This window comes from Mollisia scopiformis, assembly GCF_001500285.1.
Source record: "Mollisia scopiformis unplaced genomic scaffold LY89scaffold_3, whole genome shotgun sequence".
NCBI classification, from domain to species: domain Eukaryota; kingdom Fungi; phylum Ascomycota; class Leotiomycetes; order Helotiales; family Mollisiaceae; genus Mollisia; species Mollisia scopiformis.
In genome coordinates this window covers 768,791-795,628 of record NW_017263583.1, presented here as the reverse complement: position 1 = coordinate 795,628, position 26,838 = coordinate 768,791, and the positions used below count along the sequence as shown (strand labels likewise).

Here is a 26,838-nt window from a genome sequence, read left to right as displayed (position 1 = left end):
TGAGTTTGACGATCACTGAAGAAAGCTCCCTCAACTTGCCCACGCTCATCTTCCACTGACCGTGAGATACTAATTGAAACCTTTTAGAACACCATCCCGATCGTGACATGCGTTCGAACCCCTCAATCGTAATGATCCCAGATTATCGATGGTTTCCTAGGACACTAATTTGAGACTTGCTGAGATCCGTGGTACCCTTATAATTAGTGAAGAGACTAACTTTCTGTACCGAGTCTATCGATGGCGAACACTCGACGCTAAAGACATATCCTGCCTATGTCGGGATGAGTAAAATGATGGAGGATGCCCTCAAGATTTGGACTCGTATTGCAGAAGGGAGTGGATTAAAGAGTAGCTGAGAAGTGATCTTGACAATCAAGTCTGCGGAGCATTGCAAAGCAGCAAGCGTCGCCCCCAGCCAGTAGTATGCTCCGAACGGTAGCCGTACCTTTCTTCTCTAATTTTTCCCCCCTTGGAGCTCCGAGGGCGTCGTAGGCTTCGAAGGAAATGAGTGTCATCTTTTTCGAACCACCCGCCACCTCCTCTACCACTCTCTGGATCGCCGTAGGAGCAACATATAACAGAGCTGACTACGGTGATGACAATTATATCGCTGGTAGCGGAAGTTTCTCCGTTTGAACGTGGGATGTGTTCTGGATTGAAATTTGGGCCTAGAACCTCAAAAGATATGGGGTCCGGTTCTTAGCTTCCAACAACAGAAGGTACCTGCGAAGAATTCGTAAATCTTAGACGACACTAGTCCGCAACGCATTGCGTGGATGCGAGTCCACTCCCAAACATGCAGGTAATATTCAGAGATGGTCAATCGGCAAGTTGCGAGAGTGTAGTGGGTCTGAATTCTGTTCCCGGGAGTCTGGATGAACCATAATCGCTGTATAACATCGAGGGTTTGAGGTTTCATGTCCACTTTCTTGTTCGTCTTGAGAGGCATAGTATCTGGAATACCAGGCTCCAATCATACTTCAAGATAATGGGCGCAAGAGATGGCACACTATAATATCGTTAATCATCAAACTCCAAGTTTCTGAAGTCGAACTACTACCTGGGTTTCCCCTTGTTTGAAAGGCAACACAACATGATGAACTAGACCCCTCAGAGCCAGGCACTCGTTCGAATCAATTTGTCAAAGTCGATCTCCTGGTCCTGTCACTGAAATTGGCCACCTCCGATTCTCGGAAAATTTTCCCTGGAGCAGCAATTGTGATCTGTGTTGTGATCGCAACGTCTGCACAAAACGACCAACACCCAGCTTGTATCATTACATGCGAGGACATGACGCTCTAATCTGAGTACAAATTCAGATCTTTCTGTTGAGTCGTCATAGAATCAAAGAGATGATCAGTCCCTTGTTTTCGTATCACGTGCCTTAACCTTATTCTTGCCTGAGGTTGAGAGGTTGATGAATGATTCGTGTGTCGTGCTGCCTTTGAATGGCGCATAACAAATCCATCCCATCGAAGGCGCCAGATCAACTTCGCTGCTTATGTTTGCTGCTGTTACCTATCTTGCCTGCCTCATAAATTTGACGTCTCTGTGCACACATTCTGGAGCGTGATGTATTGTCTCCTCAAGCGCCTTCAATTTCGCCATCAAGATGTCTACAGAAGCGCGGGAACTCGAGCTCTGTGGCAAGGTTGAGATGCGCATTGCGCTCGCCAAAGACGATAAACTTGAAGCATTGTTGAAGACCTATCTACCACCACTGCTCCTCAAAATGGCCAGCGAGTTTCCAGCAGTACGCAATAAGGTCGGAATCCTTCTATGAATCACGTGATATCTACATTTGTTGACTTCCATCTGCAGGTCGTCGAAATATGCCAGCATGTCAAGATCAGACTGGCAGGGAACAAGTGTGTGGAGATAGTCCCTTAGAGCTTCCTATACTGACCACCACGCAGGGACATAATTCTGCCTGTGGCCGCCCTGCTCAAGCAATACAAGGAGAATCCACAATATTCTATGATTCGACACTTTGACCTTATGTTCATACAACAAAGCATTGGGAAATTGACTTCTTCTGTCCGTTTTCTTCAAACATGGGGGCTCTTACTAACAAAATTCTCAGGAACAAATGAACCTGATCCCGACAATTCTGCATGGGCTAGAAAAAGACGCGGGAAAGACAACTTGTGCTACGATCTTCAATTTGTTTCTTCGGCTTCTACCACGACTGCGACTGCCATTACGTGGGAGTAAAGAAGATAATGAGTTGCGTCAGCAACTAGGGCTTGACGAGCACTCGGAAGACGCAAAATTTGCGGCGTCTTGGTTTGCAAAACTGATGCTCCTGGTCGTGGTACGGTCTACTGCCACCGGAGTGTCCTGTCCCGGCCTGACGGTTCAAGAATACGAATTTTTGACTCTGAGTGGGAAGCAAACGACCTGGGATCCATCTTCTGACGAAGGCTTGAATTTGACCCAGACCAAGATCTTGGTTCTTGCCTTCTTGACAAGCGGCGCTTTCACAGACGAAGAGCGATTTTTGCCAGCTCTTTTTGCATCAGGTGACGCCAATACTCGAATTTCTGGTGCCGGTGAGGATTTGTTGAAGCGGTCTACCGTGTCCCTTGAAGATGCAGACGCTATCAGCAATCTGTTGCAGATTTATTTCACACTGAAACCTCCTCTCCAGACCAGGGTATTAGTCCTCTTGACAAAATCCGCAGTGTCAACTACATTTCCGAGTCAAGTGGTTCGTATTGTGCAAGAAGCATTGTCTCCCCATGATAACACCAATCTTCCTGCACCCGGCCTGGAAACTATCAAATTTCGGAACTCCCTCTTCAACTATATGAATTGGGTATCTCGAATAGCATCCAAATCGGATTTAGCACATGTGGCACCTCAATTAGTCGGGTTCTTGAGAAGATACATTGAAGATCAAGGATGGCCAGTCCCACACGAGAGATCATTGGATGCTGCCTCACTGCGAGCTTTGGCTTACGAGACGCTTGGATCATTAGCCAAGACCGCGCCCTCGATTGTAGTTGAAAAGGACTTATCTATCGTACGATGGCTATTGAGGTCATTGACTGAAGAAGGTTCTTCAGAGAGTATCTTTGTCAGCATTGAAGGAGCCTTGGCAAGTTTACTAGGTGCATTTGCTCCTCCGCTGGACCCTATATTGAATAAAGAACTGCAACTGCTGCTCCTCCAGTATATGACTCTCCAGGAAGGGGGGAACATTGTGCGGAGTGCACGATTTGCGACTGTACGATGGGCAAATCGTTGTCTTGAGTACAAGGATGTAGTGGCAAGATGGATTGATGTCCTTGCTTTGGCAGGTCGGACTGATGAGCGTAGCGACGTTGTGGAAGAGGGTAAAAAAGGCCTTGTGAGTGTCATATCCCTAGATGCTCTACAACAAACTTATCTGGATCATAGGACCCTTATTGGTATCGACTTCTCAACTCAACCCCGGCCGCATCCACCTGTTCATTTCCGAAGTGGGACGAGATGGTCAAAGTGTTCTTCACATCACAAAGTATACTGGAGAATTCAAGCATTGCAAACAGCATGAAAAGTGGCATGGACGTGGATGAAGTTTCTGTCTTCGGAAATTTCGCTGGTTCTAAGATTAATGCTTTTCCGTCCGCTGTCAACTATTGTCGCCAGATCCTTCTTTTGACTGCCTTGGAAGAATCCGAAACACCTCTTGCCATTGACGCGGACTGGGAACGGCAGCTAGATGTTCTGTACCGCTCTGACAAAACATCTCGAAAGATCATGAGGAATCACGTACATTCAGTCGATGAAGCCGCACTAAATATATATCTTGGTGCCGCCTTCGAGGGAATGCTTCGTAATGATGGCAACGGTCTTGGAGACTGCGGGAAATGCTTTGTCGAGATAGCATCGATCGCGCCAGCTGTGGTCATTAGTAAACTTGCTGGAAGAGCTTTAGAGTTGTTGCCATCCATTAGATCTAACAACACGGCCACTCGACTTCTTGCGGCAGAGGCGTTTGGGATTCTTGCTCCTCATCCCGTAAATACTGCGGAATCAGTCAAGGATATGCTAACCACGCTCTTGAAAGATGCCAAGCCATGGGAGTCTGCTGTTGGTGCTGAAGCAAACCGTGTTCATGGCTCAATCCTTGCGCTCGGTTTTATTCTCAGCCGCAGCTCGTACTATGGTCGACTTGAATCTATGCAAGACAGCGTCGTAGGAGAAGCCATCTCAATGATCCTAGCCATTCTATCAGCCGCCAAAGATGCTTCAACGAACGAAGCTGCCTTTAGTGCCATATCACAAGTCAGCATGTCTGGCGTTCTCACTATCTCACGGATTAGTGAATCGTCGCTGAGTGCAACCGAGATCATTACGATGCTAACGACGGAGGCTAAAAAGAGTAACGAGAAGGCTATCGCCGCTCTTGGCCGATTCTCGTTGATATTTGAAGAAGTTTCCGACAGCGAGCCCGCGACGGACGATCTGCTTGCTACTATTCTTTCGAAACTATATGATCTCTTTGGGATCAAACAAGCCGAGACTCATTTTACTATCGGAGAAGCTTTCAGCTGTCTTGCGGCGTGCTGGGACTCTGATGTCCTTCCTCTCAGCTTAGACGTCGACACTACTTACAGTGGACGAATGAAGCGACATAAAACATTGGAACACTTGTTGAAGAAGCTATTGCGAGACTGCAAAACACCCAAGCCTTCCTTAAAAAAGGCATCCGGAATCTGGCTATTCTCTCTGATACAATACTGTGGGCATTTGCCCGAGATCCAGATCTGCCTCAGGGAATGTCAAGCTGCGTTCATGGGTCTCCTATCAGCCAGAGACGAATTGGTACAGGAAACAGCATCTCGTGGCCTAAGTCTCGTTTATGAGCAAGGTGACAGTGACCTTAGAGACAAGCTAGTGAAAGATCTTGTTGCATCGTTCACTGGATCTAGCACCCAACTCAAGGTTGACGAGGATACAGAGCTTTTTGAACCAGGTGCTCTTCCCACAGGAGAAGGCGAATCTGTAACATCTTACAAGGACATTATATCGCTAGCAAACGAAGTTGGCGACCAGACCTTGGTCTACAAATTCATGTCGCTTGCATCTAATGCTGCTACATGGTCCACCCGAGCGGCTTTTGGCAGATTTGGATTAAGTAACATACTCTCAGAATCCGAAGTAGACCCCAAACTTTATCCCAAACTCTACCGATATCGATTTGACCCCAATGCAAATGTCCAGCGTTCGATGAACGATATCTGGCATGCTCTCGTTAAGGATGAGAGCGTAACGATCAACCTACATTTTGACGATATTCTGGACGATTTACTCAAGAGCATCTTGGCCAAAGAGTGGCGTACGAGACAAGCAAGTTGTGCAGCAATCGCTGACCTTGTCCAAGGTCGTGAGTTTGACAAGTATGAAAGCCGCCTCCATGATATATGGCAGGTCGCCTTCAAAGTCATGGACGATATCAAAGGTTCTGTTCGAGCCGAAGCACTAAAACTGAGCATGGCTCTGACCGGCATCCTGGTTCGACAAGTTGAAGCTGGAAGTTCCTCAAAGCATGCCCAGGCGATGCTAAAAGAAGTCTTGCCATTCCTTCTGTCTGAGCAAGGATTAGAAAGCTCTGCTAAAGATGTCAGAATCTTCGCAGCACTCACCGTGCTGAGACTTGTCAAGAGCGGCGGTAAAGCTCTACTACCTTTCGTTCCTGATCTCGTCGAACAACTACTGGGTCTTCTGAGCACACTTGGAGAGGAGGAAGGAGTCGACTACCTCTATTTGAGGGCCAAAGAATACAACCTCACCGAAGAGAAAATTGACAACTTGAGATCAAGGGCGGTATCCCAGTCCCCATTGATGGAGGCAATAGAGCGCTGTCTGGATATTCTAGATGGGCCTGCTATGTCAAGTCTAGTACCTCGACTCGAGAATGCCGTGAAAACGACGATTGGAATGCCTAGTAAGATGGGCTGTGCCGGTGTGCTTGCTAGTCTTGCAACGAGGCATTCCTTAGTTTTCAAGCCTCATGCTGATATCTTCCTGAAAATTACCGAGAAAGCGGTATTAGACCGAAACAATGCTGTCAGTGCTGCGTATGCAAGATCTGCGGGGTACCTCTCGAGACTTGCCTCTGATAGCGCCATTCTACGTCTTGCTGCCTATACAAAAGATCTGTATTTCAACGCGGAAAATGAGACGCGACGTCAGGTTGCAGGAGAGATTGTGTATGCAGTCTCCAAATTCGCTACGGATCGATTCAATGCTCTTGCATCAGACTTCCTACCTTTTGTGTTCTTTGCCAAGCATGATTTTGATGAGCATGTCAAAAAGCAATTCGAGAATACCTGGGACGAAAATGTTGGTGGGTCTCGCGCTGTTCTTCTTTATTCTCGAGAAATAAACAGCTTGTCCGTCGGCCACCTCGAATCTCCAAAATGGACTGTCAAGCATACGGCTGCTCTTACAATTGCAGATGTTGTAACTTCATCTGGGGCAGAGATCAGTAGCACAGATGCAGCAGCTATGTGGCCCGCGTTAGAGAAGGCACTTGCGCTAAAGACATTTGACGGAAAAGAAAAAGTCCTCAGCTCGTTTGTCAGCTTCACCAAGGCGGCAAGTTCTTTTTGGAGCAAAGAGTCAAGCATCGCGCCTCAAATGAAGAAGATCGCCATTCGAGAGGCCAAACGCAACAATGATACGTATCGACCCTTCGCCTTCACGAGTCTGGGCGAGTTTTGCGAAGCTCGTACTGACTTAGACATGTTTGAGGATGTGTACAACGTCATAGGCCCCTGCCTTGAGGACTTCACCAGTGAAGACAAGATGGACACCGAAGATGACACTAAGGTTGGCGGCAAATCGCACGAGTCTGCAACAATAACTGCTGGAATCGGCGCTCTTTTCCGAGCCATCAATATCAAGAACATTGATCCTTCTCCTCTCACACACATACCCACTCTTCTCAAGGTCGTGAAGAAAGTAGTAGTATCTACGAAAATCACCGTTGCAACAAGCCTCACTATTTACGAGCGCGCCAAAGCACTTTTTGACGGCCTACGAAAAAGAACACACACGCAAGGAACGAAGCATTATGATCTACTGCTTGATTATTTCAAAGTCTTGGATATTCAGAGTGGTGCTGGTACTGAGGCCATGAGATTGAAAAGAGCTGAAGCTGCCGAAATGATGGTACAGGCTCTTGTTGGTGGTGTCTTTGGAATGTTTAGAGAAGGAAGGGAGGAATGCAAGGAGCAGATGAAGCAAATGACCCAAGAAGGCAGAAAGAATGAGAGATCTCCTGGAGTGCAGGCTGTTCTTGATAGAGTATTGAAAGGTCTTGTAGAGTAGATAGATTAGCATAAATTTCGATATTGCGGTGAGGAAAGGGGCAAACTCACTTCGATCGCTACCCCAATTTTAAGGCAGAATAAGGTTATCCACTATTTTATGATTTCAAGCTTCCACGTTCATGCACGTCGTCACACTGCAGTCCTCAATGACCCAGTCAGCTGCGGCGATGGCATCCACACTCCCTCGATTTCTTCCTCGGCGACTCTGCCAGTCCTCTCCTTTACCTCGATTTTCTCAGTCAATTCCACGAAAGTCTCCTCCCTTGCGTAACCTTAATCTTTCAACGCGACGAGGCTACGCGAGTGGTCCCAATCGTACACCTGGAAATAACCCACTCAAGATCTGGCCATTTGTTGCGATCGTATTAGCAGGCTCAGGAGCTTATGTTTTGATGGTCAGGAGTCGAGTTGGTATGTCTAAATTGCTTTTGTTCAATGTCCTTTCCTAGCTGGGCACCAAGTGGTAGAAGACAACTTCACCGGGATTCTTTCTAGCTCAACAACTGTACTCGCTATCTCGTACTAATCAAATTCTTTCTGCAGATATGGCACCAGCAACAGGACAAATCGCGGCCCCGAAGAAAGACACCCCGACCTTCTCTCCCTCAAAAGTAACGGTTATCTTCGTCCTTGGTGGACCCGGTGCAGGAAAGGGCACTCAATGTGCCAACCTCGTCCGCGACTACAAGTTCACCCATCTATCTGCCGGTGATCTCCTCCGCGCCGAGCAGGACCGCGAAGGCTCTGAGTTCGGTGATTTGATCAAGAGCTATATTAAGGATGGTAAGATTGTGCCCATGGAGGTCACGGTGCAGTTGTTGGAAAATGCCATGACGGATGTTGTGAGCAAGGATAAGGATGGGAAGGGAAAGTTCTTGGTTGATGGATTCCCGAGGAAGATGGATCAGGCGTTGAAGTTTGATGAGACGGTCTGCCCGAGCAAGTTTGTCTTGTTCTATGACTGTCCTGAAGAGGAGATGCAGAAGAGATTGTTGAACCGTGGCAAGACCAGTGGAAGATCAGACGACAATGAGGAAAGTATCAAGAAGAGGTTCAAGACGTTCGTGGAGACGAGTATGCCAGTGTAAGTCAAATTCTGCCCTTGCTCTATATTCATCCTAGGAACCGAGGACTTCGGGATCCACCTCAGGAGCTGCTTGTCAAAAGAAGATTGTTTCAGCTCTACAGATTAGCTCTCCGGCTCCTAGATCTCTGTCACAAGGGTATACTAATTGTCTATAGTGTGGATTACTTTGATGGCGAGGGACGCGTGGTGAAAGTTGTGGCTACGAAGTCTCCGGATGAAGTATACAAGGAGACCAAGGAGAAAATTGAGCAAAGACTCGGCAAGAATTTCTAGAGCGGCATCTTGGCATCTCCCGCGTTAATATTAGATGGGAGGATTATAGAGGAACGGGATATACGGAAAGAAGAAAGTATATTGTAACTTGTATCACTGTCACAATTGTAGTCATAGAATTCAGATTCAACGCCTTTGCTGGCAATGTCTATGAGAATGCATCGCAAATTCCATGCAGAGTGATTGGCACCCAGCATCCCGCCAGATGCTATGCCTTCAATGTACACATGTCTGTAACGCCGTCGCCTAGATCTTTTCGGTCAGAAATTATGTCGCACCCCCAGGTTCCATATTCATTGCTCAATCCGTTCCCATCTCAACCATATCCTTGCCACCACCACCTCGACGTCCGCCGCTCATTCCTGTGGCACCAGAACCGGCACCAGTAGCCTTCCTGTCAGCCTCTTGCATCTCGCGCTCCTTTTGGGCCTCAGCTTGTTGTCTTTGAGTACTGATAACCTCCTTGATAGATCGTAGACTAGCCTTCCATTGGTCCAATCTCGTAGCAACCTCACGCCATTGCTTCTCGCCGAAAACTCGATAGGTAGTTCTATGAACCAGGAAAACCTGCTTCTGTTGCGACAGCTTTCCCTCGATCAGTCCAGCCCGAATAACATCAATGACCCACATCTCAACGTCCTCAGCAGGGATTTGCAGAGCCTTGGCAATGCGCTTGTACTCAAGCTCTCGGGAATTTGTGCTAGCTGCAACACTGGCTAGAGTGAGCAATCTCATCTTACGATGTAGCTTGCTGTTGTCCAATCCTTGCTCCTCAATCCAACCATCATGCTCATCTCTAAAGTCATTGTAATCCTCAAGCTCCTTTTCGGAGAAGATCTCGAGAAGTTCGAAGTAGATGGGATGAGAGTCGTTGAGAGCCTGAATGGGAGGGAGGGAGGTAAGATCTTGGAAGTCGTAGTGGGTATTTGAGAGAAGGGCGACTTTAAGAGCACGGAGGGACAATCCTTGTGCATCTGGAGAAGAAACCTCGCCCGAATCGAATGTGCGGAGGGCCTTGAGAACGTATTGGTAGGCTTGCCTGGCAGATCTAATTAGTCCGGTTCTCTAGATATTTATAATCACTTACTCCTCTTCACCAGCGTCTTCTGCAACATCGGCGATCTGGCTGAACAGCTTGCGTTGGTCTTCCTCCTCGGCGTCCCATTCAACAATCCATTTATCCAGCTTCGTGAGTTGTGGACGTAACATTTCGAACAGTCCGCTGGACTTGACAAGGCGCAAGATTGCTTGGAAGACATTGAAGCGGACCTCGTTGTCTGGTTGCAACAGGTTGAAGATGGTTGTTAGAACACTCAAAGCAAGACCAGAACCGTTGACTGGAGAGGAAGTAATGGGCTTCGAGAGATTCTCGCAAATGCGGGGTAGAAACATGTTGACACTGGGGGACTGCAGGACGAGATAGACAAGCAGGTTGTAGGCAGCGGTGAACTCCTTTTCGGGAGAAGAGTTCAGCGCAGTCGACGCCGTGACGAGCTTCTTCAAAGCTTCATCTTTCTTATTAACATTTCCTTCAAGGAGGGGTTGGACTTCGGATCCAACGTTCAGATATTCAGCCAGCTCCTGCGCGAGATCCGCGAAGGTGCCGTCAATGAAAACGTGTTGAGTAGAGGGAGCCATGTGGTGCGGAGTGTACGAAGCGCAGTCAAGCTTGAACTTTGTCCCAAGAGGAGGCGATTTAGTTGCTCGTCTCGACATTTTAGATCTGTGTGGGATGCGGAGCGTGGGCGGAGAAGGCGGCCGCTAGCTCTATACCCTGGTATGGAAGAAAGTCGGCCCGATGGATTGATCTAAGCCAGGGCAGGCGAAGCGAATGATTAGGCGAGTTGGGATGAAAAGTATTGAGTTGAGCAATTTTGATGATGGGATTGTAGCTTGTTGCAAGTTTGTGAGATTATGTTTTGTTGTTCTCCAATATCTTAACGTTTATTCACTACCTTCGAAGCTAACAACCTAGTGTCAAGTCTCACACGTCCACAGACGTGTAGTTAGGTACACCTTGCTCTACTTCGAAAACTACGACATAAGAAAACATCGTTCTAGAGGTTGTGGGACAATATAAGTGAAAAAAGTTTGTTCCTTAGATATAAAGGAAATCACGTCGTTCTGCACCACTTTGTTGCACAAATTTTACTTTTTCATATATGATTTAGCCCACTAATATTATCCTACAAACTCTGGAACAATATTGTCTTACATTATAATTCGTACGTTGTATTTGCTCATCGGTGTTGGCATGAAAATGGGGCAATATGGACCAGTTTGCCATATCTTTCGAAGCTGTCCTGTAAAGTATCTCAAAGAACTTGTTTCATGCACCACAGACGTGTCTACTCAACTTCTACCTGCATATCACATTTGATTACATGAATGATACGCAAAATTCATGCTGTACTTTGTGTTCAGTGTTGAGCATTAGGTTGCAGGAATCTACTGTAAATAAGACACTTAGCTAGACTCTCTCGTACAGATCAATCTACCAGGTGTATGTCAGGCAATCTTGGATATTCTGAGATTAGTTCCTGGCTTTGAGAGCTCGGAGTATGTGATGCTACTTGTCCAAAACAGATTTAGTCTTCGTATACCTATGAGCCTTTGCCCATTTTCTGTTCAACAACTAGAACAAGAACGTAAGCATAGCTAAGTCTGTGCACGCGTACATAGAGTCTATCCATTTGGCTCTGGTCCTAAGTGCTAAATCCTCTTCCACACAATTATCGAGGTTTTGCTAGGAAGTCTCGACAGATACTTCTCTGAAACTGGTCATTTGAGGCCGCAACTATTTCTCAGGTCTGGTCTGGCAAGTTCAACTAACCTCTGCTGACCACGTAAAGTGTTTAAATAATCGACTCTACTTTGCTTGGCAGAGTGTCAGGTTTAACAGGAGGCACTGAGAAGTCCTCCTTCGCGCTAGGTTTGCCGTGTCCAGTTCGAACCCTCCAGTATTGAGATAAAGGAGGGGTTGAATTCTTCATGTAGAAATGGTTTTTTTGTTGTTCTGCCCTGTCATAGCTAAAATTGCATAGCTACCCTCCAAAATTGAGGTTCAACACGAAAGAGGATTAGATCAGGTGTGAGCTAAAAAATTGCCTTGATCCTTTGTTACGCTGGATAAGGAGAACCATTCAGTGAACTGTCGTCTGTGTTATATGAGAGAGTTGAGTCCACCATGTCGTGTCTGCATAGCTAGCAAGATTTAAGTGTGTTGCCCCTAAGATGAAGAGAATGTGATTATGGTGGGAAAAGACTACAAAATGTAATTAGGAGAATAAGATAAAGCAGTTATGCCACGAAGCTTAGCCGCCTCAAATGATACGTCAACTGGTTCAACCCCACAACCAATTATCTCCTTCGGCATTGACGTCTAGATCGCCATGCCAGTAGCAAGATCGTCTTCAGATTTCGCTCCACTTGCTCGGCATCTTCCTTTTACAGCAACTTTGAAGTTGGCGAGAAAAAGTGATCAAGACTTGGGCATTGCATCATGGGCCTATCTGGGATTCATCAGGTGGTGATAACGTGAGTGTAATGTTTAACTTTCTGTAAGAATCCTTGCGCCTCGATATTAACAGCTTCCATGCCTCTAAAAAGCCAGAAAAGCTAATGGACATCAAATATTCGCAATCACTAAATACATCACTACAGAAACGATGGTCTGCAAAGGTTGTTGAGCAGCCGTGGAGGATAAACAAATGCGAAAAAGGAGAAGCAGGGTTCGGCGCAAGAATAAGCAGCGCAAAATCAGGGGATTGTTGTGGTATTCAGTGCATATCATAATCTCTCCAGTCCTGTGGACCCTGACACCCATTCATCCCATTGCACACGAAAGTCTAGCTCTTCTGTGGGGGCGGGGCTGCTCCACCTGTGGTGGGGAAACCCATGAAGATCTTGAAATAATCCTGTAAAGTTGTCAGTTAACAAACTATATATATATATATATTGGGAATGAACTTACGTAGATCATCCATTGTAGACCTGTGAGTGTTCCAATCATTACAATTCTGACGGGGAGTCCATTCCAAAGACCAGAAAATCCGATATCCTTATAAATTCGACCCATGGCAGCACCAAAAGCTTCGCCTGGTTGGCGATTGGCATTAAGTTTGGACACCTTCCTCTGTTAGCACTAAATACTTGACATGGATAGGATCGAATTGACTTACCATAACATCGGCAGGATGGCTGACAATAGCACATAGAATACCAGCAAGATAACCACCAGTGAATGAGACAGCAGTCTGGGCGCCCTTGCCATAATCTGACTTCTGACCTGGCAAGCGTTCATAGATCATCTCTACAATGGTCTCAAAGGAAGCGAATTTCATCATGGTGTATGGGATTTGGCGACCCCAAAGAGGGTACAATCCCTTGTAGAGTCCACCAAAGCCTTCCTTACTGGTAATCTGACTGATCCCATTGAAAGTCCCGGAAGCAAATGGTGGAATGGTAGTCTGCATTCTCACCTTGACGGCCTCGAAGGGACAGAGCGCAACATCGGCGATGAATTCGGCAGAAGCACTTGCGGCCAGATACAGGGCTGTCTTATATTTATACGCATTGTCAGGTCCCGCAAGGTCAGAATAGAATTTCTTGAAATATTCGTATCCACCGTATTTGAACGCTCCTTGAGCGGAATATCCAAAGAAAGTCGGTCCCCAGCCGGTGTAGATGCCTCGGAATCCTTCAGCACGAGCAATTTTACCCCAAGCCTGGAAGTTCCCGGTGTACATTTTCGAATCGACTTGACGTCTACATTTCACCAAATCGAGAGGAGTGACAGCGGTATGAGTAAGTCCCTATATCTTGTTAGCTTGAACACGTTCGAGCTGGCACTCTATAACCAGAGCTCTAGTTCCACTTACACAAGCAAGTAGACCGCCAAAAGTACAAGCAGCATAATATTGAGCAGAATAAAGCTCGATATGACCAGTCTTGGCTTGTGCTTTGGCGCTGGCTTTCTCGAATTCTTTCGCGGCTTCCGCGCTCAAAGCATTGGTCTTGTTCTTTGCATCATCCACTACACTCCATGCTGTATAGAGTTCAGACCGTGCTTGAAGAGGGGTCCGCTTGGGAGGGAAGGATACAGCTTGCTTCTCAGCCAAAGCTACTGGTCGGCGTCCGAAGGGAATGGCAGGGTGGAAGACATCGTGAAGAGTGTCTTGGGATGGGAAGAGGAGATCCATATTGTCTAATAACCTCATTGTCAGTCACGCAGCGAAGTCTTTGACACAAAGGAGTATTCAATTGGAAACGACAGCGGAAAAGAAGTTGGCAGTCACAAAACTGTTTGGACGTTTCATCAACACGAACAAGTGGAGCAATATATTGCTTACGTCCGGAAACCCCGACTATGCCCGCAACAAGTTATTGAAGACAGACTCCTGAGATAAGCTTCGATGTCTCTAGGACAAACGACAGATAGAAGTGAATGCGAGTGTAGGATCGATTGAGCACGACCAGCTCGGAGAACTTCTCTGATGCGAGGTTGATGTTGATGGAGATAAGGAAGGTCAGGGGAGGGGTTGGGGTCACTTGTTAGAGCTGGTGAAGCTTTTAGCGATGGATGTGACGTAGCTCCAGCCCTCGAGCTATGCAAATCATTTAGACAATCTTCGAATGCAAATGTCCATAATTTTGCGTTCTTAACGAGTGCGAGTAGAAGAAATAAAAGTCCAACCCATAGTAATCGTCCCACAATGGTTCAAGATTTTTAATGATCTCAGGGTGAATCTCTCACAGCATTCGCCAATCACAAGCTTTGTTCCTCAGGCTTAAATTTCTTCACTAACCCCTCCAAGAAGAAGCAACACTTCTTTGTTCCACATTGTCCATTGTCCCACAGCCATGTCTACAGCAATGGCGAACACAATTCCAGTAGGAAGCAGTGACATAGCATCAAGAATGGCAGACATTGCTTCATCAACCAAGCCAAGCCTTTCAAAATGGGCGGATCGATACAGAGGGGTAGGAGCTCAGCCCACCTAAATCATTCAAGCGCAATACTGATCAGAGGCAGGCCACGGTAGAAGACCTGGATCCTCCTTCTGCTCTGTCGTGTAGTCCAAATGATCCCATTTCCCATGCCCTTCTCTCAGCCTTCGAACGAGATTATACGCACCTCACCGTTGTGTCGGAATCGAATCGAGCTCTGCTTGGCTATCTCTCTATCCCACATCTCCGTATACTCCTCGAGTCGGGGAAGGTCAAAGAAACCGACGGAGTGTCGAAAGCTATGGTTAAATTCCGAAGAAAGGGAAAGGTTTACAAGGTCATCACTATGGATACACCATTAGAGGAGCTAGAATTATTCTTCAACGGCGGTGAGAATGGCGAAAATGGCAAGCAAGAATTCGCTGTGGTTACGGATGAGCGAAGACGATTTGTGTTGGGTGTTGCAACAAGGACAGATCTCGAGGAGTTTGCGAGGAGAAGACCTGCTTAAGGATGTGCGTAGGTTGGTTTGTGCTTAAGCATGGGATGGAGTGAGCATAAGGATTGGAGTTTGGGCATAAAAGGGTAGCTTTCAACAAACGCCAGGGAACATAATTCATACGGACTTCGAATCCAGCTGGATGCTTGTTGGTAACCTCTTTGAATATCTGGGGAGTGATGTTGACTTTGTGATTTGGAATGGCCATTTCCTACTCCCAGCATGCAATGTAAACCAAGTGGTACTACGATGCTGATACCTATATCCCATCATTCCCCATCAGTGTTTTGTACACAGACTCGTGCTTCATTTCCTCTCAAACCGCACCCTTCTGTTCCCAACGAACATTCCCAGGAAATCCTCATCATCTCTGTTCTTGCCCTTTCCCCACCATCCACTTCCGTTATTCTCCTTCTTCTCTACAATCCAGCAAACCTTCACACTCTCCCTGCCCCAGAAATCCTTCCCAAGCACAACCTTTCCGTGCATGCTCCCAACACCGTCAAGCCCCTGACAAAGTCTAGCCTCAACCTCAACCTTCAGAATCTTGTTTTCCGTATCCCGGATCTCAAGAGGGAGAATCACACAATCATACCCCTTAACCGCCTTCTCGCCTGGAAAGACAGATGGGGACGGTGGTCTATGTGGATATGTTTTATCCAGCAGGAAAGAGAAGTTTTTGTTCAAAGTCGCGAATGTGATGTAGGAGCGCGAACAAAGAGGATCCAGGCGAATCTCGAGTGTTGGTGTGAGGGTGTGGGTGAGTGGTTTGTTGCGCGTGAGGAGAGGATTTTCCGGTTCGTTGATGGTAGTCATTGTTATGATGTCTCAACTTATGTCGTAATACGACGAGTAGGTGTGTCGTTGGCTAAGTAGCATTGGATGTTTGAGTGGGAAGTTTGTGTTTCTGGTTTGTTCTTTGCGTTTCTTGCTTGCGAATTGGTTTGCGCTTTTTATGATTCAGAAATCGGTTATTGGCCTGAATGTTTTGCAGATCAAATATTCATTGCTTTGACTCCAGCACCCTTTTTCGCAAGTTCATGTTCTGGTCACTAGTGTGTATGTTTTAAAGATGTCTATTTCTTATATTGCCTAGCTAGAGAGAGCACAACTTAGGGCACGCATTGCTAACCATACAATACTCGTAAGAGGGCTTTGGCACATTTATTCTTTTTCCTACTCTTCTTGCTCTTTTTACTATTGCCTGCTATCCATTCTTCTGGCACGGCAAAATTTGTCCCTGGGATCGCGACATATCCAGAAGGTGGAGGTGGCACGTAAGACTGTTGTTGATACTCGTGGGCTTCAGTAGATGCTATTTGAGGAGAGGCTTGGTACATAGTAGATTGTGGTTGATAGAATGGCGTTGGCGTTGGGTATGGTTGTACAGTGCTCCCAAATGGAGGATAGAAATAGTTGTGGGGTACGTATGGTACGTATGGCTGCTGATATTGGACATTGGGGTAAGGTTGCATGTAAGGCTGCATGTATGGTTGGGGGTTGTACGCCTGGTGGAATGGAAGTGCTTGGACTACAGGATGCTGCTGGCGGCTGGGCAGTGGAGCAACTTGAAAAGCCTGCCTATTGTTGACGGCGTACCTGGCAGGATTTGGATCCACGACTTGAGAGTAACGAGGTGGTGGCTCTGAGTACGACGGTGGAGCTGACATTCTTGGAGATGCTGATGAGATTTATGTTCAAAACGGTGTTTGGTTTTCAGGTGATGTGAGGATCTTTGCAGAAGACGTTTGATTTATATGAACGGGAGAGGGAAAGGTTATGTAAATGGACTCGACATCGTGACAGCAACAGCAGAAATAATATTACGTCAATCTTTGTCTTTCAACGAATGGTATATTTGAACAACGCATACGATGTGTCTTTGAATCATTACCGTCATGGATACCTAGAATGTCTCCGAATGAAAGCTAGTTCGTAGAACGAAATATAGGCAAGAAAATAGGCCATCAGCAAGCACTCAACATAATTAAGATTGTCTGAGAGCCATGTTACTATTGGTACTGGGGCAGGAGGCTGGTAGAGTGCCAGTATTACACTCGTTACTTGATGTCTCGACTGAAGAATGACAGCTAAGCTGTGAACGTACGTAGATTTCCAATGAGAACTCTAAGCTGAACAAGAATGATCACAAATTGGGACGTAGAGAAGAAACAGACTTAATACTGAATCATCGCCGTGACAATGGTCAACCAGCGCTGTACATGATTAACAATCATAATGATTGCTCAAGTATGCAAGAAAGATTCACTAGATGAGCGGCATTTAAAGTATGATAAAGAAAACACGAAGATCAACAACGAAAGCACAGAGATTTAAAAGAAAGCTTCATTGAATCTCAAAGTAACAAAAGAGATTTCAAGTTCTCAGAAATTCACTTCTGGCCCACCACGTCACCTGCGAATCTCTAGTACCTCTTACAAGATCCAATTCACATATACTTAGATAGGTAACCCCACCAACTACCAAAGCCGCCACGAGGTGCAGTATTTCTGGTTCGAAGGCGAGGTCCAGAAACAGATTACGCGACGAGAAACCAGTGGCTTTGATAGAAGCAATCGCTGGGCGACTGCGTTGCTCGTGAACTTTTTGCTTTTGATTTCTTCGGTCTTGGAAGGAAAGTGTGTGGGTTTCTCAAAGTTGGATTCTTGACTTCTTCTGGTCAATAGAAACCCTTTGCCTCGCCCGAGTTGTTAAGCGACAGGGCTTGAGTCGCCAGTCATGTGGCTTTGGCGGTGACAAAAAGAGTAGATGTTGGATTAATCTGCCAATGGTAGCAACTAAGTAATAGGGCAAGCAAGAAAGGTGTATAGCTAGGAAAAGTGCATATGCAGTACGGCTGGCTCTTCAACGCGAGAAGTTTTTGACAACGTAGCAGAGCACGCAATAAGCATAGCATACTGAGCGAAAAGAAGACTATTTCATAATACCATCGCATTTTCATTCTATAGCTCTGCCATTGTTTCATTATACTAGCCATCCCTCGTTCCTTCAGGCTTACCCGTTTTCGTGACGCCCGCACCGACAAACAAGCAAGAAGAAAGGAAATTGACCTCGATGACGAGGCCAGCCTACATATCCGCTTGTTAGGGAGAGAGTCATAAAGCTATCTCAGGGCGTGTTGAATGTGGATTCCCGTATTTGTGGGCTCTTGCTCAGCTATTGGGAAAGATGTCTTAACATGCATTCTTTCTATCTATCCTGGCTCTCGGTCTATGTCTAGATGTAGTGCATACTTACAACTTGTTTGGTTGTGTTTGAGTGGTTGGCCACTGGTAGCCAGCGGCATCGCTGAATTTGTATCCGTAAGATGAAGTGAAGTCGTCTAAAACGGCAGGGCCACGCGATCCTATAGAGCAAGTCAGTGGAATTCAAAACAATGATTGAGGAGAGAACGGACCGTATGGGTATTCCATGGGAATGATTTCCTTGTTATCATCGAGGTAGTGGAGGAGCGGAGTGAATATTCTCCAACTGGCGTCCAGCTCGTCGTCACGAACGAAGTTAGAGTGATCACCCTTAAGTGCATCGAGGATTAGAGATTCGTAGGCTTCAGGAATTTTGAGGTCGGAGAAACGGCGGCGGTAGGTCAGGTCCAGTTCGGTGACAACAGTTTGCATGCTCAAACCGGGCAGCTTCGAGTTCATCTTGATGTAGACACTTTCGTTTGGTTGAATCCGCATAACAAGCTCGTTCCGTGGGATATCCTTGAAGATACCAGAGGTGACATCCTTGAATTGAATTCTGATCTCAGTCTTCTGCTCATTGAGAGCCTTACCGGCCTTCAAAATGAATGGAACTCCATCCCATCTCTCATTCTTGATGAATGCCACCATAGCACAGAATGTGGGACATCTCGAATCCTTAGGAACAGTATCATCCTCTTTGTACGATGGCTTGTTACCGTCGAGCGATTTGCCGTATTGGCCAATGATGACATTCTTTGGTTCAATTGCTGGAATTCCTCTAAGAACTCGGACCTTCTCATCACGAACATCTTCTGCAGAGAAAGAGATTGGTCTTTCCATGGCAAGCAGAGTCAGGACTTGGAGCAGATGGTTCTGCATAACATCTCGGATGATTCCAAATTCGTCGAAGTAACCACCTCGTCCCTCTGTTCCGAACGGTTCCTTGAAAGAGATCTGGACATTGTCAATGTGATTGCGGTTCCATGTGGCTCCAAAGAATTCATTTCCAAATCTCAGGATCAAAATGTTCTTGACCATCTCCTTTCCGAGATAATGATCAATACGGAAAATCTCGTCTTCGTGCCAGTTTGGCTCCAGAGCCTTCTGCAACTCTCGCGAGCTTGCAAGATCTTTTCCGAACGGCTTCTCGACCTATTGAATCATGTTAAGATTTTGTGGGCACTTCTACTATAAGAGTACATACGATAATTCTGGCAATACCATTCGTGGGATAGCAATTTTTCTTCAAATGCTGGGAAACCGTAGTGAAAACGCTGGGTGGCAACGCCATGTAGAAGATCCGGTTGGCTTCCTTTCGGCCTTTCTCAAGCTCCGCCATATGTTTCTCCAATTCCACAAACGACTCGTCCTTGTCGTATTGTCCAGATACGTATGTGCAGACGCTGCAGAAATCTTGCAGTTGCTGCTCCATATCCTTCGTTGGCGTCTTGATATAAGACTTAACCCGCTTGAGGTATTCCTCATGGTCCATCTTCGTTCGCGCATATCCGACGATCTTGATGTCTTTTGGTAGGAATTGGTTGCGGTACTGTGATTGTGCAAGTCAGCGCATTGCGGGATTACAGGCCGTGCGGCGAGTTCTTACAAGGCCGAATAGTGCTGGGAACTGCAGGGAAAACTGATTAGCAATAGCCCAAATGGAGGTAAGATGTAATGATTACCGTCTTCTTCTTTGCCAGATCTCCAGAAGCTCCGAGGACAACGATCACGGTGTTATCCTTCAACTCAATGGTGCTGGTGGGACAGAAAAGAGATTAGCAAATTGAGTTTCAAAAGCGCAACATGATTGGCATCCAAGAAGCTCTCGATCAAGTCGTCGACGCATTCCGCAGCTCCCCGACCGGCGCTCACAGCTTTGAACGGTGATGTTCAAATGCGACAGCTCTTTGGCAACGGGCGCTCGCTGAAGAGTGACGTAGACCGCCGGCAAAATACTATGAGACACTCACCCAGCATTATGGGGCTCTTCGGGCTTGATCATGGTGTCGGCCATTTTGAGTATAATTCGAGGCTATCCGGCTGAAAAGTCGGACAACGAGAGGAATAAGTAGAAAGGAAAGGGAAAGAGTCGGTATGATTCAGGTTGCGAGGTTGGTGGACCGGAGCTTGGAAGTGTTGAGCAGAAGAGTAGGGTAGGATAGGTAAAATCGGAGGGGAGCTACGGTAGTCTGGCGGGGTCGTGAGCGGCCTTTGCAACGGAATTAGGTGTGACGCTTCGACCTTCCTGGCACCTGCACCAAATTTCTCGATGCACGTTTCTCGTTTCTCGCAACGATCACAGAGGGAGGGAGCGAGATGTTTGGGAGTCCTCGGAGACGGGTGGAGAGCTGTTTGAGCGTTGCGACAAGGCCAGCAGCTCACGATTATATTGTTCCAGATCAGAGGGACGATCAACACCGGTGGTGCAGCTATTGCGGCCAGGATTTTATCCAGTGCATCCCCATCCTACGGCAAAACTCTGGACAACTCTGGACTCGAAGAAGCTACGAGATCACTAAGCATTCGTGCGTTGGTGTGTGTTTTCTAAGCAAAACCATGTCCGCGACTCTCAGCCTCGCTCCACGCTCAAGGGATCTCCGGACTTCAAGGTTGGCCTGACTGATATGCCGTGACGTTGCTAGGCAGCGGAGCGGATGCGGATTTGGGAGGGTTTGAGCCTGATGGACATCTCCATCTCCTCGCAACGCTCGCGCTGTCCGATTCAGGTTGGTCTCTTTGCGACCGCGGGCAGCTCAGACCGGAATGAATGAATCGGCCTGTCAGGGAAGTTATCAATTACTTTTTTGACTCGTGAGCAATAGTTGGGAGACGTGGAGGTTAAGAGCACCAATCAAGTGTTCAACTCCTCGGAAACATTATAAATCTTCACCAGAGTGTAAGACTTGTGGGACATTGGATTGACATTGGACTGACATTGGACTGACATTGGACCCTCCAATAGTAAAGCATGTAGGACTCCAATTGACCTTATATGACTATGGTCATATCACAGGTATTGTGCCATGTTAAAGTCATAATTTTTATGTGTTTCCTTCTTGCCCAGACTTCGTCAATAGCCACGGTGGTGGTGTTCCACAAATCCACCATAGATACAAACCACATGAAAGATATGCCCAACTAAATGATATAATTGTTATCTCTTGTTATATCAGATAAAGTAATACACGCTTTACAAGTGGATTGAATAAGCTCTATAGCCTTGAAAATCAGAATGATAACCTCTGAGGTGAGGTGAATCGCGAGAGAAGAGTTATTTGTACTAGCGTATTTCAAAGTGGATCAATCATGTGATGCGGCCGAACTCACTAAGCCGAAACGACTCGCACACAACCCATTTTCAAAAGAGAAATCGTCAACCAATTCAACGACAACGCCAAATTCGACAATAAATCAACGAAGTCTTTTCGCCAGGACGTGTCGTTGACCACATTCTCTCAACCTCTCGAACTGCCATCTAGTACGAGAGACTGCAGTTAAGATGCCTTCAGAAGCTGGTCACCGCCGTAAGTCCAGACCTGATCCTGAGTCGCACTTGGTTCAAATGGAGGGATTTGTATATGAACAATCGCCCTACTTGGACACAAGAAGATTCTACTATTCTAATCTTCTTTACATGTCCATATGCTAACTTCTATCTGCAGTCTATGTCAAGTAAGTAATATCATTATCAAATCAGACAATGTAAACACGGTTAGATGGAGGAGCAGTTGGGAAATCGAGCTGGGAAATCTTCACACAAGAGACTGTAGGGCACGGGCTGATTCACAGCATTATAGGGGTCGCCATCTGAGCTACCAACGTGGCAAGCGCAACACCACCCCAGGAACGAGCTTGATTCAGATCGAGGGTGTCTCTGATACCAAGGCCGCAAAGTACGTTCTATATATGGTTCAAAGGAAGGAGGAATATTGACATTCGTGCTAGCTTCTACCTCGGAAAGAAGGTTGCTTTTGTTTACCGTGCGCAGAAGGAGGTTAGAGGATCCAAGATCAGAGTTATCTGGGGAAAGGTCACTCGGCCACATGGTATGACTCTTATCCTGGGGTCAGTGGTTATGATGCTGATATATTCTTTAGGCAACTCCGGTGTAGTACGAGCACAGTTCCGACGCAACCTCCCTCCTAAGTCATTCGGCGCATCCGTGAGAATTATGTTGTACCCATCTTCGATATAAGAGGGTGGAGTGGTCTGGAGTTGGTTGCGGTGGACGGTTGATGACTTGCTACTATTCGATCACTGGGTTGGGCAGCAAAATGAGCGCATAGCCTTGCTGGTAGCATTCGAATGAAAGTAAATACCAACCAGGTGGATTGAAAGACTGTGATATGATTTGGAGGCTCCGAGCCATGAAGCGATGCGGCTCCGTTGCAGAGACTGGGAAGGTTTATATGAACTGGGGCATGCAGTATATGCGTTTCGAATTGCGTTGTTTGTGTGTTGTAATTTATCTTCCCGTGAGCCATGATCAGACAAGCACTCAAGTGAGGTGGCTTTGGGGCTATATGTTTTGCCTACCAAAGACAAATAAGCATCAATTACCCCAGGATTTCTTCCCCTACTATAATATCTTGCAAGCTGCTACCCAGCAGACTGGTAAGCATGGAAGCATTGCACGTATGTTTTCCACTGAACAGCTCGCTCATGAATGGCTCGGCAGCATAGATTCAAGCAGACTTTCTCTCTATTTTCCCAAGTCATCAACCAGAACCATTGCCTTACATGAATTAACAAGATGACCGAAATTATCTTATCGATCTGTGCGTATTGCAAAGGGCATGTATACTGCATTAGATAGAGACCTATCCGTTACGCTTTGGATTGATTTTCTTTCGACAACTGCTCTCTCAATGAACAAACTCAAAATGAAGGAGGTGAAGCGCTGGACTCACTGTACAGACTGTGCCCAGGCATCAGCAGTCAGTCTCGGAGGTCGGAACTTCGACTAGGAACGAGCCCATCAACCGCTATCAAGATCCTGGGGGCTATCAAATCGGCTCCCTTTCTCGGTTGCCCGCGTCATATGGAATGACTGCATGTGTTCGCTAGGATCAGGATGAAATGCAACATGGCACAGCTCAAGCAAGGGAATCTCTAATGCTAGCAGCATCTCGTGAAAGTCTGGGTTCGCCGAGTTCTTCCAAAGTTGTGACAGGTCCGTACAGATTTCAGGTACACAAAGCTTCTTATCACTATGGATGAGTTTAAGAAAGCGTGATATGTCACTGTTGACTGTTCGTCCTCACGAGCCATGCGGCAAATCCAGTTCAATCCGACGAATCATCTTTACCCGTTCTGGAGGGATGGCATTTTTTGTGTGGACTCCGAGACTTCCGACCTGAGACGTTGCCTCCCACACTGCCGGCTATGGAGTTGGTAAGGTACGAACTTTGATCAAAAATCAAGCCACCCACGTCCGGAAATCCTGGCATGAATGCAGAGCAACAGGTTTTCACTGCGTGTTGATGTCTCGTTACCAGGACCGAAGAATAGCAGGAAGAGGTTTTGGCCAGGGATTGTCCGTGTCAAGCAGAAGATGTTCTGATACACGATCAACGCTGATGAACGACTTGGCTTCCCCAAGAGTCCAAAGGGTGGGTATCTGGGTATCCGTTGTTCGGGATGGAAAATCCAAACCTTTTAGTTGAGCAAGTAGTGTGAAAGTCCCGGATACATATCGTCTGTCAAGGGTCAGACCAAAAATACTCTAAGGTAGGATGCAGGACGAAGTCAGTCTTGGACCCTGGCGATAGGGCAAATCATGGGCGGCGAGAGAGCTCGATGCCACCGCATCTTGCACGGCATGCTAACTTCAAGGTCGAGCTTCTTACCGTCCGGTACGATAGGTTCGAGCTCGCACAAGTTTGAAGGGAATCAATCCATGGTCTTGCATTAGCCCCAAAAAGTGCATAGTGTGATATGTATCGCACTGAAGGTTTAGGTGGTTAGGTGCGAGATCAGCTTGCGTGGATGGCCGTAGTGTGTGTCCGTACTCCAGAAAATCGAGCAGCTCGTCCAAAGAGAGTTCACCATGCGGTCGCCGGCCACGACCTACCCTGGGACTTGTCGTGTAGGATTATTGTTAGGATACGGCGAGCCAGCACGGCGTCGCAAACAGTAAAGTTCTCGCCCGTATTCCCTCCCAAGCGTGCAGCTAGCATCTCACGTCGTGGCTGCGGTGCGCCTTCCTGATATACATACGGATGGTCTTGCCCACAAACTCGTCAGCTAGAAACACTCCACATCCACATTTTCCCCTCCCTCGCTCGTCATCCCCAAAACCTAGAAGTAATTCACACTTTACTTCCTCAGTCGTTCCTCCATAATTTTCATTCATCTCTATTGTAACGTATTTCAAACCTCACGACCGCATTGAACCTGTGCGCGCATTCGCTTTGGCTCTGGGAGCTACTAAATCACCGACCGACCTTCCGAACACTCGGCGTCATTCGTTCAATATTGGCCTGTCTCAACATTTTTGGGACCACCAGTCACACCACGAAGCCTTCACTTCCAGGATCGCTTCATAAATTCTGATTCATTCAGGCTCCATCTCTCGTATCGTCAGCGAGAGGTCGTCTTCATATAATTCCAGCCTCCCATCTTTTCGACGTTCCTACCAGCCACCTCCATCTCCACAGATTGCTCGATAAGACGGAGCACGATCCGTAATTACAGACATCACAATCACCGCTATCAGAGACCCACAACGCTTCCCACGAAACAGACCCTGATCTGACTTAAGATGTCGGCGAATCACTCATTACCAGCGCCTCCGGGCCAGCAATCCTTCGAGCAGCAGAGACCACAGGGTCGCCAACGGGCGAAGTCGAGCTTCAGTTTCCATTCACACAAGAGCAGTGGCAGTGGACACAAGATTGATCTTCACGAGACGCACGAAGAGAAGCAATCCCGACGTCTGCAAACAAAAGCCGATCCATCTATGGCAATCCAAGAAATGGAACCCTGTGAGTACACTTTCTTTTGCTTTTAATGCCTCCCTCATCATCATCACCACCACAACGGTTCTGCTCACTGAGACTGATGATTCTGATAGCTGCGGTTGCGAGTGGTGTAAAGTCGTCACTGGCACCTATTCGTGCGATTAAGCATTTGGACAATAACGGGAATCCAATTGGTATGAATCTTCCTCATCCAATTCAAAAGAACAAGACTGATTTCTCTCCTCTCGCAGCCGATCCTGATCGCTCGAATCCTACACGAAGCCGATGGGAGAGACCTCTCGATACCATTCGATCGTTCGAAGCTGCCATTGATGGCAACTACTCTCGTAAATCATACATGCGCACAGGTAAGACTTCAGACAGTCTAGGGCTATAACGTCTATTGAAGATATATGCTGACGGATATGTTATCGCAGAGTCAGGCGACGGTCAATCAAACTACAATCGCCGCAGCAGTTATTATGGAGGTATGCCATCAATTTTTTCTAGTCTATTGTAGACAACTCGTGTACACTTTTCTTCCTCCACAACGACATGGGTTTTTTCGATGAGTACCGGAGCTAGACTCGAAAGTATGCTCGAACAGCAGTTCAGATGCCATATCGAGAGATTTGGTCCTGGATTTCGCTGTTCTGGCGCATCTTCGGGCTTTGCGCCCGCAATGGGAAAGTCAAATTTCGATGAAATCAGGATTTCTCAGGCTAGTGCCGAACCGAATGCTTGGCAAGCCCACCCCAACTGAACCGAAACGACCCTTTATTTAGCGTCTCATCTCGCATTTAGGATCTGTGGCGCTAATTATTTAACAGGGACTCAAGTGACAACAGATGAAAGACCTAGAATGCCTCAAAATAGCTATTATGGAGGGCGGTCGCAGTCATACAGGCCTGAGAGTTATGCTCAGAGACCAGACAGCTACTACAACGGACCCGAAAATGCTGGCCCAGGAAATGGCTACTATTCTAATAGAGCTCGTTACCCTCGAACAGCGTCCGAGCCGCACTTCAATCATCCAGGAGTGTATCCTGCACCTGGAAATCAGCAGTCGTACGAAACGGTGAACACGGCATCTGGTAGTGGAAGCTCGGGAGATCCCGCTGGTTATTCGACAGACCCAAGCAGTGAGAACAGTTCTGTTGATCGGATTGCTCCTCTTCCTGCCAAAGAGCCAGGTGAAACCTACGGATTTAGCGGATTTGGAAACAACCCGCAATATGCACCTCCTGGGAGCGGCCTGCAAGAACAGTATGTAGCCAACCCTGCCAATGGCGCCCAGAGGCAGGGAAATGGTTATCAGAATCAAGGTCCTCCACCAGTTCCCCAGAAGGAGAGCGCCTCTAGAGTACCAATCAAGCTTGGTGCTAGTAGTGGTAATGCTGGACCACAAAACGTGCCTCAACGACCTTCCCCGGGCGAAAAGCGGAAGTCATGGTTCGGAAAACGTTTCAGCAAGTCGTAAACTACGGACTTCTTGGAGAAGGTCATTATAATGTTGAATTATGGAACGTGGGTG

At 46.9% G+C, this 26,838-nt stretch overlaps 11 protein-coding genes across 11 annotated transcripts; 7 read left to right on the top strand and 4 right to left on the bottom strand.

The window, feature by feature from the left end:
• The first annotated feature begins 1,473 nt into the window (after window positions 1-1,473).
• Window positions 1,474-7,417, top strand: LY89DRAFT_704222 (ARM repeat-containing protein). The gene is made up of 5 exons (XM_018217366.1): window positions 1,474-1,768; window positions 1,825-1,871; window positions 1,920-2,040; window positions 2,087-3,355; window positions 3,406-7,417. The coding sequence occupies exons 1-5, from the start codon at window positions 1,616-1,618 to the stop codon at window positions 7,324-7,326; spliced, it is 5,511 nt and encodes a 1,836-aa protein (XP_018076872.1). The 5' UTR covers window positions 1,474-1,615; the 3' UTR covers window positions 7,327-7,417.
• A 27-nt stretch (window positions 7,418-7,444) lies between these two features.
• On the top strand, window positions 7,445-8,739 carry LY89DRAFT_680658 (UMP-CMP kinase). The gene is made up of 3 exons (XM_018214119.1): window positions 7,445-7,739; window positions 7,872-8,412; window positions 8,571-8,739. Exons 1-3 carry the CDS (start codon window positions 7,475-7,477, stop codon window positions 8,686-8,688), a joined length of 924 nt encoding a protein of 307 aa, XP_018076871.1. The 5' UTR covers window positions 7,445-7,474; the 3' UTR covers window positions 8,689-8,739.
• Window positions 8,740-8,801: 62 nt separating this feature from the next.
• Window positions 8,802-10,379, bottom strand: LY89DRAFT_704220 (PCI-domain-containing protein). The gene is made up of 2 exons (XM_018217365.1): window positions 9,776-10,379; window positions 8,802-9,727 (listed from the first exon to the last, which is right to left on the bottom strand). The coding sequence occupies exons 1-2, from the start codon at window positions 10,324-10,326 to the stop codon at window positions 8,989-8,991; spliced, it is 1,290 nt and encodes a 429-aa protein (XP_018076870.1). The 5' UTR covers window positions 10,327-10,379; the 3' UTR covers window positions 8,802-8,988.
• Window positions 10,380-12,536: 2,157 nt separating this feature from the next.
• LY89DRAFT_574822 (mitochondrial phosphate carrier protein-like protein) lies at window positions 12,537-13,889 on the bottom strand (the record flags this gene model as incomplete). Its single annotated transcript, XM_018208763.1, has 4 exons — window positions 12,537-12,605; window positions 12,662-12,817; window positions 12,870-13,502; window positions 13,569-13,889. The coding sequence occupies 4 exons, from the start codon at window positions 13,887-13,889 to the stop codon at window positions 12,537-12,539; spliced, it is 1,179 nt and encodes a 392-aa protein (XP_018076869.1).
• Window positions 13,890-14,111: 222 nt separating this feature from the next.
• Window positions 14,112-15,294, top strand: LY89DRAFT_777609 (uncharacterized protein). The gene is made up of 2 exons (XM_018222150.1): window positions 14,112-14,670; window positions 14,723-15,294. The coding sequence occupies exons 1-2, from the start codon at window positions 14,551-14,553 to the stop codon at window positions 15,146-15,148; spliced, it is 546 nt and encodes a 181-aa protein (XP_018076868.1). The 5' UTR covers window positions 14,112-14,550; the 3' UTR covers window positions 15,149-15,294.
• LY89DRAFT_301839 (uncharacterized protein) lies at window positions 15,180-16,138 on the top strand. The gene has a single exon (XM_018206577.1). It carries the CDS (start codon window positions 15,359-15,361, stop codon window positions 16,010-16,012), a length of 654 nt encoding a protein of 217 aa, XP_018076867.1. The 5' UTR covers window positions 15,180-15,358; the 3' UTR covers window positions 16,013-16,138.
• A 125-nt stretch (window positions 16,139-16,263) lies between these two features.
• LY89DRAFT_664326 (uncharacterized protein) lies at window positions 16,264-16,806 on the bottom strand (the record flags this gene model as incomplete). The annotated part of the gene is made up of 1 exon (XM_018212760.1): window positions 16,264-16,806. One exon carries the CDS (start codon window positions 16,804-16,806, stop codon window positions 16,264-16,266), a length of 543 nt encoding a protein of 180 aa, XP_018076866.1.
• A 1,584-nt stretch (window positions 16,807-18,390) lies between these two features.
• Window positions 18,391-20,356, bottom strand: LY89DRAFT_728644 (glucose-6-phosphate dehydrogenase; the record flags this gene model as incomplete). The annotated part of the gene is made up of 6 exons (XM_018219283.1): window positions 18,391-18,503; window positions 18,555-19,494; window positions 19,547-19,891; window positions 19,949-19,969; window positions 20,025-20,097; window positions 20,313-20,356. The coding sequence occupies 6 exons, from the start codon at window positions 20,354-20,356 to the stop codon at window positions 18,391-18,393; spliced, it is 1,536 nt and encodes a 511-aa protein (XP_018076865.1).
• Window positions 20,357-21,728: 1,372 nt separating this feature from the next.
• Window positions 21,729-22,802, top strand: LY89DRAFT_680652 (60S ribosomal protein L33). The gene is made up of 5 exons (XM_018214118.1): window positions 21,729-21,866; window positions 22,005-22,014; window positions 22,140-22,235; window positions 22,288-22,388; window positions 22,440-22,802. Exons 1-5 carry the CDS (start codon window positions 21,842-21,844, stop codon window positions 22,535-22,537), a joined length of 330 nt encoding a protein of 109 aa, XP_018076864.1. The 5' UTR covers window positions 21,729-21,841; the 3' UTR covers window positions 22,538-22,802.
• Window positions 22,751-23,392, top strand: LY89DRAFT_680650 (uncharacterized protein; the record flags this gene model as incomplete). The annotated part of the gene is made up of 1 exon (XM_018214117.1): window positions 22,751-23,392. A coding segment is annotated over one exon (349 nt), but the record flags the coding sequence as incomplete, so codon positions are not given.
• Window positions 23,393-25,404: 2,012 nt separating this feature from the next.
• LY89DRAFT_574861 (uncharacterized protein) lies at window positions 25,405-26,784 on the top strand (the record flags this gene model as incomplete). The annotated part of the gene is made up of 4 exons (XM_018208768.1): window positions 25,405-25,498; window positions 25,556-25,672; window positions 25,742-25,792; window positions 26,135-26,784. 4 exons carry the CDS (start codon window positions 25,405-25,407, stop codon window positions 26,782-26,784), a joined length of 912 nt encoding a protein of 303 aa, XP_018076862.1.
• Window positions 26,785-26,838: the final 54 nt, after the last annotated feature.

Bases quoted from the DNA above. Each gene is read 5' to 3' on its own strand.
- LY89DRAFT_680658 (XM_018214119.1), top strand. From the start codon at position 7,475: ATGACCCAGTCAGCTGCGGCGATGGCATCCACACTCCCTCGATTTCTT. The intron at 7,740-7,871 runs GTATGTCTAAAT...TTCTTTCTGCAG, and splicing joins GATGGTCAGGAGTCGAGTTG to ATATGGCACCAGCAACAGGA. The intron at 8,413-8,570 runs GTAAGTCAAATT...AATTGTCTATAG, and splicing joins GTGGAGACGAGTATGCCAGT to TGTGGATTACTTTGATGGCG.
- LY89DRAFT_301839 (XM_018206577.1), top strand. From the start codon at position 15,359: ATGCAATGTAAACCAAGTGGTACTACGATGCTGATACCTATATCCCAT.
- LY89DRAFT_777609 (XM_018222150.1), top strand. From the start codon at position 14,551: ATGTCTACAGCAATGGCGAACACAATTCCAGTAGGAAGCAGTGACATA. The intron at 14,671-14,722 runs GTAGGAGCTCAG...GATCAGAGGCAG, and splicing joins GGGCGGATCGATACAGAGGG to GCCACGGTAGAAGACCTGGA.
- LY89DRAFT_704222 (XM_018217366.1), top strand. From the start codon at position 1,616: ATGTCTACAGAAGCGCGGGAACTCGAGCTCTGTGGCAAGGTTGAGATG. The intron at 1,769-1,824 runs GTCGGAATCCTT...TTCCATCTGCAG, and splicing joins TTCCAGCAGTACGCAATAAG to GTCGTCGAAATATGCCAGCA. The intron at 1,872-1,919 runs GTGTGTGGAGAT...ACCACCACGCAG, and splicing joins ATCAGACTGGCAGGGAACAA to GGACATAATTCTGCCTGTGG.
- LY89DRAFT_704220 (XM_018217365.1), bottom strand. From the start codon at position 10,326: ATGGCTCCCTCTACTCAACACGTTTTCATTGACGGCACCTTCGCGGAT. The intron at 9,728-9,775 runs GTAAGTGATTAT...TAGATCTGCCAG, and splicing joins GAAGACGCTGGTGAAGAGGA to GCAAGCCTACCAATACGTTC.
- LY89DRAFT_680652 (XM_018214118.1), top strand. From the start codon at position 21,842: ATGCCTTCAGAAGCTGGTCACCGCC. The intron at 22,236-22,287 runs GTACGTTCTATA...CATTCGTGCTAG, and splicing joins TCTGATACCAAGGCCGCAAA to CTTCTACCTCGGAAAGAAGG. The intron at 22,389-22,439 runs GTATGACTCTTA...TATATTCTTTAG, and splicing joins AAAGGTCACTCGGCCACATG to GCAACTCCGGTGTAGTACGA.